Below are 12,438 nucleotides of genomic sequence, written 5' to 3'. Positions count from 1 at the left end.
AAAGGGCAGCATTTCAACAGTGTGACTAGCTGTTGAACAATGGCAGGAAGTTGGTGTGCAGTGCAGTCTCTGGCACTTTGTGTGTGGTTTTGTGCTTTCTGTCATGCTGTTCCACAGTGGAGTAATCTGCCCCAGAATCCTCAAGCTCTGATGTTACAGCAAACTGACCAGCGGCTTCAGAAGCAAGTTGGTCAACAGTTTCCTCAGTGGGTTCAACAACAAGCTAATCAGCAGGTTCAGAAACAAGCTAGTCAACAGTCTTCTCAGTGGGTTCAACAACAAGCTAATCAGCAGGTTCAAAAACAAGCTAGTCAACAGTCTTCTCAGTGGGTTCAACAACAAGCTAATCAGCAGGTTCAAAAACAAGCTAGTCAACAGTCTTCTCAGTGGGTTCAGACACAAGCTAATCAGCAGGTTCAGAAACAAGCTAGTCAACAGATTCAACAGCAGGTTCAGTCTAAGCAGCCAGTGGTGCAGGCAGAGCCCCTTGACAAATGTGCTGTAGCTGATTATGAGCAGATCCAATGTGGCCCAGATGGTATCAGTGCTGCTGACTGTGGAGCGCTCAACTGCTGCTTTAACGGACAGCAGTGTTACTATGGGAAGGCAGGTAAGAGTGTTGAGTCAATTTAAAGGGGTTCATGTTAAACTTCTCTTCAGCAATAACCTGCTCTCTTTGTTCCAGTGACTGTCCAGTGTATAAGAGATGGTCAGTTTGTGGTAGTGGTGGCTAGAGATGTCACACTGCCTCGATTGAGCCTGGATTCAGTCCGTCTCCTGGGTGGAAACGACCCACCTTGCAGTCCTGTGGGATCCACACCTTCCTTTGCTATATACCAGTTCCCTGTCACTGCATGTGGCACGAGCATGATGGTGAGTAGCTGCTTGTGCTTCTGTTCTGCTTGGAATGGACTGGATGCCAACAGTTACTATTTGCAGGAGGACAGTGGATATGTGGTGTATGAAAACAGAATGACCTCCTCGTATGAAGTGGGTGTCGGACCACTTGGTTCCATCACAAGGGACAGCCATTTTGAGTAGGTGACTTATTGTCTAGCATGCATGTTAATCCTTTACAAATGCTACAAGCTCTCTGTTTGTTGTCCAGGCTTCTCTTCCAGTGTAGGTACTCTGGTACTTCTGTGGAAGCTCTGGTTGTGGAGGTCAACACTGTTCCTGCACCTCCACCAGTAGCTGCTTCTGGACCCCTCAGGGTGGAGCTTAGACTGGCAAATGGTCAATGTGTCACCAAAGGCTGTGCGGAAGGCAAGTGTCTGTCCAAGTATGGATGATTTTCTACAACTCCAGTTTCTGTTTAAACGCTGTGTTCTTCCTCAGGGGATGAGGCGTACACGTCCTACTACAGTGATGCTGATTATCCGATCACAAAAGTCCTGCGGGAGCCTGTGTTTGTTGAGGTGCGCATGTTGGAGAGGACTGACCCCAACATTGTCCTGATGCTGGGACGTTGCTGGGCAACATCAACCCCCAGTCCACTCAGTCTACCCCAGTGGGACCTTCTGGTCGATGGGTGAGTAAGGCTGGTCTTCATCCATCTAGTGTGCTGTAAGGCCTTTCTGACTGCCCCTTTGCCTTTCAGATGCCCTTACCGGGATGACCGTTACCTGACCACACTGGTTCCGGTGGCTGGATTTTCTGGTCTTCAGTTCCCAACCCACTACAAGCGCTTTGTTGTGAAGATGTTCACATTTGTGGATCCAGCATCACTGGCTCCTCTGCAGGAAACCGTAAGCTCCACAGCCTTGCCTGAACCCTTGATATTAGTCTTTTTTTTTTTTTTTTTTTTTAAATGGTGGCTTCTGTGGCTTGACCCTTTTCCCTCTCTGCTAGATCTTCATCCACTGTAGTACAGCGGTGTGCCATCCCTCTTCTGGCTCCTGTGAGCAAAGCTGCGCTAGGAAAAGTGAGTGCTTGCTGTATACTGACTTCAGGAACCATGAGAATTTGGTTTTTAAATGCCCCTCGCAATTCTGCAATTTCTTTTCCAGGAAGAGCTGCTGATGTCAAGACCGTCTCCATTGGACAAACTGTGGTGTCTAGTGGAGAAGTTACCCTGGTCATGTGACTTTAATGGTCTTAATAAACATGAAACTCAACAGCAGTGTCTCTTTGGTCTTGCTTTATTGGGTCACTAATCTAAACCGGATTTTATTTGAAATGGGTTGACTTAGAAAGTCCTAAGTACATGTGTAGTCTCATCCTGTAATAATGAGTCAAGGGTCTGTCCATATAAACCTCCCCTGTCCACTTGTGGAACACCTCAAATTGGTGACAGGGATTACCCTCAGTTATCCTCTATATTTAGCATATAGTTTAGCTTGCTGGTATGGTTCTGTTCCAGGCAAGAACTCCCTGTGCATTGTAGGTAAGAGCTCCCCAAGCACATGTTATGAAAGCCATAGGTGTGCTGCTGATATCAAAGCCTTAAGCAACCAGCATGATATGATGCCCTTCCTCACACAACCACATTGGACTAATTGGCTCTGGAGAAATGTGATTGTGGCAGACAATGCTGAAGGAGGTTGTATATGAATGCTCTGCTAGGCATCGTATTCTTATAGGTAGGTGTAGTCAGCTCATGCCAGCTTGACTAATGTGACCCGCTAGAACTAATGGGGAATCTGTATAGGAATTTTTCATTGGCAATGAATGGAAATAAGACAGTGGACATGGTCATCAGTGCTAGGAATGAGGAAAACATTCCCTGTCCTTCAGATTGAATTCAATTTAATTGGTTAGTTAAGTGCTAGCCTTTATTGGTCCGGTGCAATTGGAAAAGATGTGTCTTAAGATTTTTTTTTTTTAAATGCCTTTGTTGCACTAATAGAGATCGGCAGGTCATTCCACCAGGTGGGAACGGTCCAGGAAAATGTCTGAGCGATTTCGTGCCCCTTTGGGATGGAACCATGAGGCGCCGTTCACTCGCAGAACGCAAGCTTCTGGAGGGTGTGTAAGTCTGAACAGGCGAGTCTAGGTATATTGGTGCAGAGCCAGTCGTTGCTTTGTAGGCAATAACCAGTGCCTTGAATTTGATGCGAGCGGCCATTGGCAACCAGTGCAGTCTGATGAGGAGAGGCGTGACATGCGCTTTCTTCGGCTCGTTAAAGACCACTCTCGCCGCTACATTCTGGATCAGCTGCAAGGGTTTGATAGTGCATGCTGGAAGGCCAGCTAGAAGAGCATTACAATAGTCCAGTCTGGAGAGAACAAGAGCTTGGATCAGGAGTTTTGTAGCCTGTTCTGATAGGAAGGGTCTAATCTTTCTAATGTTGTATAAGGCAAATCTGCAGGACCGGGCTGTTGCAGTAATGTGGTCAGTGAAGTTTAAATGGTCATCTATCACAACTCCAAGGTTCCTGGCTGTCCTGGATGGAGTTATGGTTGATGAACCGAGCTGAATGGAGAAATTTTAATGAAGTGCTGGGTTGGTTGAGACGACAAGTAATTCTGTCTTTGCAAGATTGAGTTGAAGGTGATGCTCCTTCATCCAGTCAGAAATGTCTGTCAGACAGGCAGCGATACGAACACTGACTGTAGGATCATATGGTTGAAATGAGAAGTAGAGTTGAGTGTCATTAGCATAGCAGTGATAGGAGAAGCCATGTTTCTGAATGACAGAGCCTAATGATGACATGTAGATGGAGAAGAGAAGTGGTCCAAGCACTGAGCCCTGGGGAACCCCATTCGCTAGATGATGTGACTTAGACACTTCACCTCTCCATGACACCCAGTTGGACCTACCTGAGAGGTAAGACCTGAACCACTGGAGAGCAGTTCCTGAGATCCCCGTCTTCTTAAATGTTGACTGGAGGATCTGGTGGTTAACTGTGTCAAAAGCCGCAGACAGATCCAGCAGGATGAGCACTGACGATTTGGAAGCTGCTTTTGCCAGTCTCAGTGCCTCAATTGCAGAGAGCAAGGCAGTCTCAGTCGAGTGGCCGCTTTTGAAGCCGGATTTTTTGTTGTCCAGGAGGTTGTTCTGTTCAAGAAACATAGAGAGTTGATTGAACACAACTCGCTCAAGTGTCTTTGCAATGAAAGGCAGAAGGGATACCGGTCTGTAGTTTTCTAAAAGTGCTGGATTCAGAGAGGGTTTCTTAAGCAGTGGGGTTACCCGAGCCTGCTTAAATGCTGTGGGAAAGGTTCCCGTGTGAATAGAAGTGTTGACAATGTGAGTGAGCGCAGGAGTGATTGAAGAAGAAATGGCCTGAAGGAGGTGAGTGGGTATAGGATCAAGTGGACAGGTAGTAGGGTGATTGGAAAGGATGAGTTTAGAAATATCTGCCTCGGAGAGCGGAGAGAAGGATGGAACCGTGTTCGCGTTAGTTGTTGAGATGTGCGTGTCAGTTTGTGGTGAGGAGAGCTGGTTGCTTATGAGAGAGGTTTTGTTTGTGAAATATGATGCAAAGTCATCAGCTGTAAGAGTTGATGAAGGAGGGGGAGGAGAAGGACAATGGAGAGAGGAGAATGTTTTAAAGAGTGCAGAGCAATTGTTGATTTTGTTGTGGTAGTATGTCGTTTTAGCCGTGGAGACATTTGTAGAGAAAGAAGAGACTGATACACGGTAAGGTCAGTAGAGTTAGAGAATGTACTGACCAGAATGAACTTTGTTTCTGTTCTTGCCACCTCGAAAAAACAAACACATGTCTTATCCTTGCAGAGTATGTTCCAAGCTTGATGAGTTAGAGAAGGATCAAAAACAGCTGGATAAAATGTATTCTGACATCAACACTCCCATCGCGGAGTGAGACGTGACGAAGCCACCTTACGTATTTTTACTAAATTAAGGACAATCCAACACTTAGTTATCTACTACCCCATATGAAGAAAAAAAAAAACTATATGGTTCATATATGGCAACCATATATCTTCCTTACTTAAATCAGTCAGAATTATCTTATATGTTTAATGTAAGTCCCATATATGTCATACACAAAATCAGACCGTTTATGGCCCATTTCATACTAAAGAGCACACAGAAAACTTGTAGGGGATGAAACACTCAAATTATACTCCACATGAGTAATTTACAATTCCAACTTGATAGCAAACTGAACTTTGCTCAGGAAAAAAACAAAACCCAAAAAACAACAACAAAATACAATGAACACAGTGTCATGCAGTGGCGCCACCAGGGGGTGGCCAGGGGTGGCCACGGCCACCCCTGGCCAACCCCTGGCCACCCCACTGGCCACCCCGCTGGCCATGGCGTAGGTTTGGGGGGGACGCTAGGTACTAGTCCCAATCAATATTTAGAATAAGCAAAATGACGCGATGCACAAGATTGGGTTTTAGCGGCGCTTTGCTGCCATAGCGACGGAGTCTCGAGAGCATGCGCTGGAAACTTGCACGGTTTTTAAAAAACATGTCGAGCTCGCGTCCACAGTTTGAACGTGAGAGGATTTCCAGATATAGGGCTGAATAAAAAAAAAGGTATCATGAGTGGGTCTGTCCAGTAACTTAAGATGAACCTAAGACAAACTGCACCCTTTGCAGAGAAGCATTTCAGTGTCTCTGTCTGTCTGACTTAAAGCATGCGATGACAGACACATCCGAGAACTAAAGGTAGGCCTATTGTTTTTTTAATGCATAATATAATATTCCATACATTATCAGAGCTTAGCAGACTTATTTTTCTAGATATTAGAACGGTTAATTAATAGATTATAGCCTATTAATGTTATCAATTTATCATTTAGCAGTTTGATATTTAAAAAATATTTAGATTAAAATGGGACAAATAATTACATAATAATATAGGAATAATAGTAAATTAATAAAGAGGATTAAACATTTTTGAATTTCAGAATTGCCAGTAAAGTGGTTACTGGTTCAGAATGACTGCTTAAAGAGACAGTGCACCCAAAATGAAAAATCTGTCATAATTTCCTCACCCTCAAGTTGTTCCAAACCTGTATGCATTTCTTTATGTAGAACACATATGAAGACACATTCCTACCATGGAAGTCAATGTTGCCCCCAAAGCAAACATTTGGTTACAAACGTTCTTCAAAATATATTCTTTTATGTTCAACAGAACGAAGAAACTCATACAGGTTTGGAACATCATGAGGGAGAGTAAATGATGACAGAAATTTCATTTTTGGGGGAACTATCCCTTTAAAGTACACCAATACAGGCTACTAAAGAGATCTTTAGAAAGAAATAAAATAATCAAAAGTAAAATAATTTAAAATGTGTTCTGTTGCAAGTTTACATACTTGATTCCATGTTTATTGTTGAGCTGCTGTCATTGTTTCATTGTCACTCTTATCACTCTTTAACTGCCTAAGTTCATAAATTATTTTCAAAAACGGATTCAAAACTGATTTGGAAAAAAAAAACACACACAAAATAACTTATTTTCAATATAAAAAGTGATTGTGGACTGGATATTTTTTTGACCTTTTATCACAGTCTTGGACATGTCAAAGATTAGTAACAACACTGGCTCTGATGCATTGTTAGTTTGTGTGCAGCATCAGATTTACATTTTTTTAATCCCTCATTTATATGCAGTTATTCTATACAAATGCCAGACACTAAGCTTCTTTTTCTTCAGCACAGGCCTATCTAAAGGGTTAATGGTGCCACCTGGTTATCAACTGTAAAAATTACACATTTTACCTCTTCCCAACTGGGAAAACCACCAACAATCAAGAATGCAAGAGTATATGGTGTCATGGCTTTCCAATAATTTTTTTTTGGCTATAATGGAAGTCAATGGGGCAAAAACAGCCATGAACAGTAAATGAGGGAGAAAAAAATCTGATGCTGCACAAAAACTAACAATGCATCAAAGCTAAAGTTGTTACAAATCTTTGACATGCCCAAGACTTTTATATATGTATTTTATATTTAAAATAAGTCATTTTGTGTGTATGTTTTTTTTTTTTTCAAATCCGTTTTGAAAATCATTTATGAACTTGGAAAATAAAGAGTATTATTATTTTGGTACTGGATAATTTGAACTGAAGAGCCTCATAAATTAATAGACTTATTAATAAACTTTGCGCGCTCAGACAGCAACAGGTCAGCTCATGCCCGTCAGTCAACAGTTTTAAAAGAAGTTAACGTTAGAAGACGAAGACTACTGGTAAGTAAATAAGTAAAAAAATATTTTTTAGTAAAAGACGACGCGGAATTATGTGTCGTGACGTGCTACAGGCCGGTTTACTACACCAGTAGAATACAATTCTGAAATTATGGTTTCTAGTTTTGGTGTGCCACCCCAAGATTTTAAGTGGCCCCATCTGGCCACCCCTATGAAAAATTTCTGGAGGCGCCACTGGTCATGGCCATCAATCAAAGATAATTAACGGATTAGTTCACCCCAAAATGAAAATTGACTGATAATTTACTCACCCCCATCTCATCCAAGATGTTCATGTCTTTCTTTCTTCAGTGGAAAAGAAAGTAAGTTTCTTGAAGAAAACATTCCAGGATTGTTCATCATATGATGCTTTTCAATTGCAAACAAAATGTTGAAGGTCCAAATCAATGCAGTTTCAAAGGGCTTCATAGCCTCTGCGTGATCCCAGATGAGGAATATGGTCTTATCTAGTCAAATGATAATTTAAAAAAATGAATATACTTTTTTAACCTTAATTGTTCAACTTGCTCAGCTCTGCGAGGTGCCAAGGATGACATAAGGTGTGTTCGACATCGGCGAGAGTAGCCGAGTGCAGGCGGGGAGGAGCTGCAAACGAAGACGTGAAGTCGGACACTTTCTGCTTCCCACGGTGACGCTTGCACTGCGTTTGCATCTTTATCACAGCTGAAGTTAAATAAATGCAATATTTCTCAAATACACAGATGTTTCAAATGATATTTTCATCCAATAATTTATATACTGTTTAATAAAGCGTCTATTTGGACAAGATTAAAGTTCAACATATAAACCTACACTATCAATGAAGTGTTGTCAACGGTTTTTATCAGTTTTAGTTTGATAAACATGACAATATAACATCGCGACTACATGAAAAGAGGTTTTATTGTTATAAATAAATGATTTGTGAGCATTAGCGTGACATAAGTTTTTAGAATAAACACGAAACGCATGTGATCACTGTCATACGGCGAATCGGCCAATCGTGGATCAGCTGTGTCGGCATCAGCGCTCGAGCAGCCTCCTGCAGTCCCCCTTGAGAATCTGCAGCGGCTGCATCAGCCGGCTACTCTCGAATCGCTCTCGCGGTACTTTGTTGACATACGTCACAGTCACAGGTTTATGGACTATTGTATGCGACTAAACCTTAGCAGTAGTAAGCAAAACGGTTTTGCACGTCAGAGTAGTGTAACGTTATACATAGAACAACAATGGAGTAACCGTTAGCGCATTTGAATGACGAAGCACGCGATCGTGTCGTTTACTGATGTTTACTCACGTGACGATAGCCGACAGCACAGACATTTGAAGCAGTTTTACTCACCGGCTGCTTCCAAAGCAGGACCGAACCTTTATCGCTGGGACCGCTCCGTCAAAAACACACTTCTTTGGTATGATTGGCTGATGTCCTGTAACAGCAGTGACCGTGGAAATCTGCAATGTTGTGAAGCTTCCCGTCATTTCTGCGTTCAAATCGGTTCAAATGCAGCGCTGCCTTCCCAGAATGCTGTACTGAAGCGTTGAAGTCGCTTGATGTCACCCATAGGAATAAAGTGGAGCGGGGCGTGTCATAAGTGTTCACGGACGACTGGATCTGCAGCTGAGCGAGTGTTTATGGCCGTGCATTTCCTCTCTTGCTCTAGTCACGCGCGCGCGCGCACCCTACCGGGAGAAGAGCCCGTACGGCCCATACAAGGACCTTCCGCTCTTATTAGCGTCAAACCGAGCCATTTATCCTGTATATTTTTAATATGTAGTTAAATAATTTAATATATTTATCATTCACATATATAAGGAAATATTTTCTTTGCGTTAGGGTTACCCATTTTTGTTCGTTTTTCTTGCTAAATAATTTACTAAAGTAAAATCTCACTGTTTTGCAGGGGTTGTATTTAACACAATCCAGCATATATATATATTTTTTTTACAGTGTAGGACATATATGATTGAAAATATATTAATATTGTGCAATTTGTATATGTGGTTTTTGCAGCATATATGATCCGTATTGTATTCTGTTGGAACACATAAGAATCACACATGTTTTTAGCAAAACTTTTCCATATGGGACGGCAGCGGAGGAAATTTGCAGTGCCCAGGAGTAAAACAAAAAGACATTAACTTTATTTTATCTCACATACTCTTAAATTGCTTTACAAATAACTTTTAGGTGTCTGATTGTATGAAGTCTATTTCTGCCATTTTTTTTCCTGAGTATTTGGGCTGTATTACCTCACATAATTTAACGATAATATTATATCAGAAATATTTGATTTTACTTGCTCTTAGATATTTAGATTTCTCTGTTTTAAAATAGGTATATAATGCTAGTTAATATTTCAACATGTCTACAAGCAAAGCAGAATGCACCAAACATCTACCCAATGTATTTTGGGCAAGCTCTAGTAGCAAACCTGTGCATGAACCTTTTTACTTGTCTTCAATATGACAAATCTGGCCAATTGGAATCAAGAAATATCACACGTGTATAATTTTAAGAACCAATGAGAATCTTCTGGTAGCATAAGCTCCCATTTGGGCAAGTCTGGAGAATCGTGACTGTTAATGAAGAGGGAAGGGATTATCGTTAATTAGCCAAAATCTGTAGAATACAAAAAGACCAAAGGGCAGCATTTCAACAGTGTGACTAGCTGTTGAACAATGGCAGGAAGTTGGTGTGCAGTGCAGTCTCTGGCACTTTGTGTGTGGTTTTGTGCTTTCTGTCATGCTGTTCCACAGTGGAGTAATCTGCCCCAGAGTCCTCAAGCTCTGATGTTACAGCAAACTGACCAGCGGCTTCAGAAGCAAGTTGGTCAACAGTTTCCTCAGTGGGTTCAACAACAAGCTAATCAGCAGGTTCAGAAACAAGCTAGTCAACAGTCTTCTCAGTGGGTTCAACAACAAGCTAATCAGCAGGTTCAAAAACAAGCTAGTCAACAGTCTTCTCAGTGGGTTCAGACACAAGCTAATCAGCAGGTTCAGAAACAAGCTAGTCAACAGATTCAACAGCAGGTTCAGTCTAAGCAGCCAGTGGTGCAGGCAGAGCCCCTTGACAAATGTGCTGTAGCTGATTATGAGCAGATCCAATGTGGCCCAGATGGTATCAGTGCTGCTGACTGTGGAGCGCTCAACTGCTGCTTTAACGGACAGCAGTGTTACTATGGGAAGGCAGGTAAGAGTGTTGAGTCAATTTAAAGGGGTTCATGTTAAACTTCTCTTCAGCAATAACCTGCTCTCTTTGTTCCAGTGACTGTCCAGTGTATAAGAGATGGTCAGTTTGTGGTAGTGGTGGCTAGAGATGTCACACTGCCTCGATTGAGCCTGGATTCAGTCCGTCTCCTGGGTGGAAGCGACCCACCTTGCAGTCCTGTGGGATCCACACCTTCCTTTGCTATATACCAGTTCCCTGTCACTGCATGTGGCACGAGCATGATGGTGAGTAGCTGCTTGTGCTTCTGTTCTGCTTGGAATGGACTGGATGCCAACAGTTACTATTTGCAGGAGGACAGTGGATATGTGGTGTATGAAAACAGAATGACCTCCTCGTATGAAGTGGGTGTCGGACCACTTGGTTCCATCACAAGGGACAGCCATTTTGAGTAGGTGACTTATTGTCTAGCATGCATGTTAATCCTTTACAAATGCTACAAGCTCTCTGTTTGTTGTCCAGGCTTCTCTTCCAGTGTAGGTACTCTGGTACTTCTGTGGAAGCTCTGGTCGTGGAGGTCAACACTGTTCCTGCACCTCCACCAGTAGCTGCTTCTGGACCCCTCAGGGTGGAGCTTAGACTGGCAAATGGTCAATGTGTCACCAAAGGCTGTGCAGAAGGCAAGTGTCTGTCCAAGTATGGATGATTTTCTACAACTCCGGTTTCTGTTTAAACGCTGTGTTCTTCCTCAGGGGATGAGGCGTACACGTCCTACTACAGTGATGCTGATTATCCGATCACAAAAGTCCTGCGGGAGCCTGTGTTTGTTGAGGTGCGCATGTTGGAGAGGACTGACCCCAACATTGTCCTGATGCTGGGACGTTGCTGGGCAACATCAACCCCCAGTCCACTCAGTCTACCCCAGTGGGACCTTCTGGTCGATGGGTGAGTAAGGCTGGTCTTCATCCATCTAGTGTGCTGTAAGGCATTTCTGACTGCCCCTTTGCCTTTCAGATGCCCTTACCGGGATGACCGTTACCTGACCACACTGGTTCCGGTGGCTGGATTTTCTGGTCTTCAGTTCCCAACCCACTACAAGCGCTTTGTTGTGAAGATGTTCACATTTGTGGATCCAGCATCACTGGCTCCTCTGCAGGAAACCGTAAGCTCCACAGCCTTGCCTGAACCCTTGATATTAGTCTTTTTTTTTTTTTTTTTTAAATGGTGGCTTCTGTGGCTTGACCCTTTTCCCTCTCTGCTAGCTCTTCATCCACTGTAGTACAGCGGTGTGCCATCCCTCTTCTGGCTCCTGTGAGCAAAGCTGCGCTAGGAAAAGTGAGTGCTTGCTGTAAACTGACTTCAGGAACCATGAGAATTTGGTTTTTAAATGCCCCTCACAATTCTGCAATTTCTTTTCCAGGAAGAGATGCTGATGTCAAGACCGTCTCCATTGGACAAACTGTGGTGTCTAGTGGAGAAGTTACCCTGGTCATGTGACTTTAATGGTCTTAATAAACATGAAACTCAACAGCAGTGTCTCTTTGGTCTTGCTTTCTGATGCCGTTGGGTTTGCTTTATTGGGTCACTAATCTAAACCAGATTTTATTTGAAATGGGTTGACTTAGAAAGTCCCAAGTACACGTGTAGTCTCATCCTGTCATAATGAGTCAAGGGTCTGTCCATATAAACCTCCCCTGTCCACTTGTGGAACACTTCAAATTGGTGACAGGGATTACCCTCAGTTATCCTCTATATTTAGCATATAGTTTAGCTTGGTGGTATGGTTCTGTTCCAGGCAAGAACTCCCTGTGCATTGTAGGTAAGAGCAATGCTGAAGGAGGTTGTCTATGAATGCTCTGCTAGGCATCGTATTCTTATAGGTAGGTGTAGTCAGCTGATGGCAGCTTGACTGTGACGCGCTAGAACTAATGGGGACTCTGTATAGGAATTTTTCATTGGCAATGAATGGAAATAAGACAGTGGACATGGTCATCAGTGCTAGGAATGAGGGAAAACATTCCCTGTCCTTCAGATTTAATTCAATTTAATTGGATAGTTAAGTGCTAGTCTTTATTGGTCAGGTGCAATTGGAAAAGATGTGTCTTAAGATTTTTTTTTTTTAAATGACTTTGCAGCACGAATAGAGATCGGCAGGTCA

General features: G+C 42.8%; 1 protein-coding gene across 3 annotated transcripts; it reads left to right on the top strand.

The window, feature by feature from the left end:
• On the top strand, positions 1–11,808 carry LOC137074990 (zona pellucida sperm-binding protein 4-like). Of its 3 annotated transcripts, none has more exons than XM_067443109.1 (9): positions 1–414; positions 10,049–10,304; positions 10,380–10,567; positions 10,634–10,731; positions 10,803–10,960; positions 11,033–11,225; positions 11,295–11,442; positions 11,543–11,615; positions 11,701–11,808. In XM_067443109.1, the coding sequence occupies exons 1-9, from the start codon at positions 40–42 to the stop codon at positions 11,775–11,777; spliced, it is 1,566 nt and encodes a 521-aa protein (XP_067299210.1). In that variant the 5' UTR covers positions 1–39; the 3' UTR covers positions 11,778–11,808. The 3 variants fall into 3 exon arrangements, with proteins under 3 accessions (XP_067299210.1, XP_067299209.1, XP_067299211.1); XM_067443108.1 differs by having other exon boundaries at positions 9,989–10,304; XM_067443110.1 differs by lacking the exons at positions 10,049–10,304; positions 10,380–10,567; positions 10,634–10,731; ... (3 more) ...; positions 11,543–11,615; positions 11,701–11,808 and adding exons at positions 686–873; positions 940–1,037; positions 1,109–1,266; ... (2 more) ...; positions 1,852–1,924; positions 2,010–2,117 and having other exon boundaries at positions 1–610.
• The last annotated feature ends 630 nt before the right edge of the window (positions 11,809–12,438 follow it).

This window comes from Pseudorasbora parva, chromosome 5 (assembly GCF_024679245.1).
Source record: "Pseudorasbora parva isolate DD20220531a chromosome 5, ASM2467924v1, whole genome shotgun sequence".
Taxonomy (NCBI): Eukaryota; Metazoa; Chordata; class Actinopteri; order Cypriniformes; family Gobionidae; genus Pseudorasbora; species Pseudorasbora parva.
The sequence above is the reverse complement of the archived record's forward strand: the minus strand, read 5'-3'. Positions and strand labels throughout refer to the sequence as shown.

What these genes read in the sequence shown, in the direction of transcription:
- LOC137074990 (XM_067443108.1), top strand. Translation starts at nt 40, where the DNA reads ATGGCAGGAAGTTGGTGTGCAGTGCAGTCTCTGGCACTTTGTGTGTGG. An exon ending in CATGTGGCACGAGCATGATG is followed by an intron (nt 10,568 to 10,633) that starts GTGAGTAGCTGC and finishes TACTATTTGCAG; the next exon opens with GAGGACAGTGGATATGTGGT. An exon ending in GCAAAGCTGCGCTAGGAAAA is followed by an intron (nt 11,616 to 11,700) that starts GTGAGTGCTTGC and finishes TTTCTTTTCCAG; the next exon opens with GAAGAGATGCTGATGTCAAG.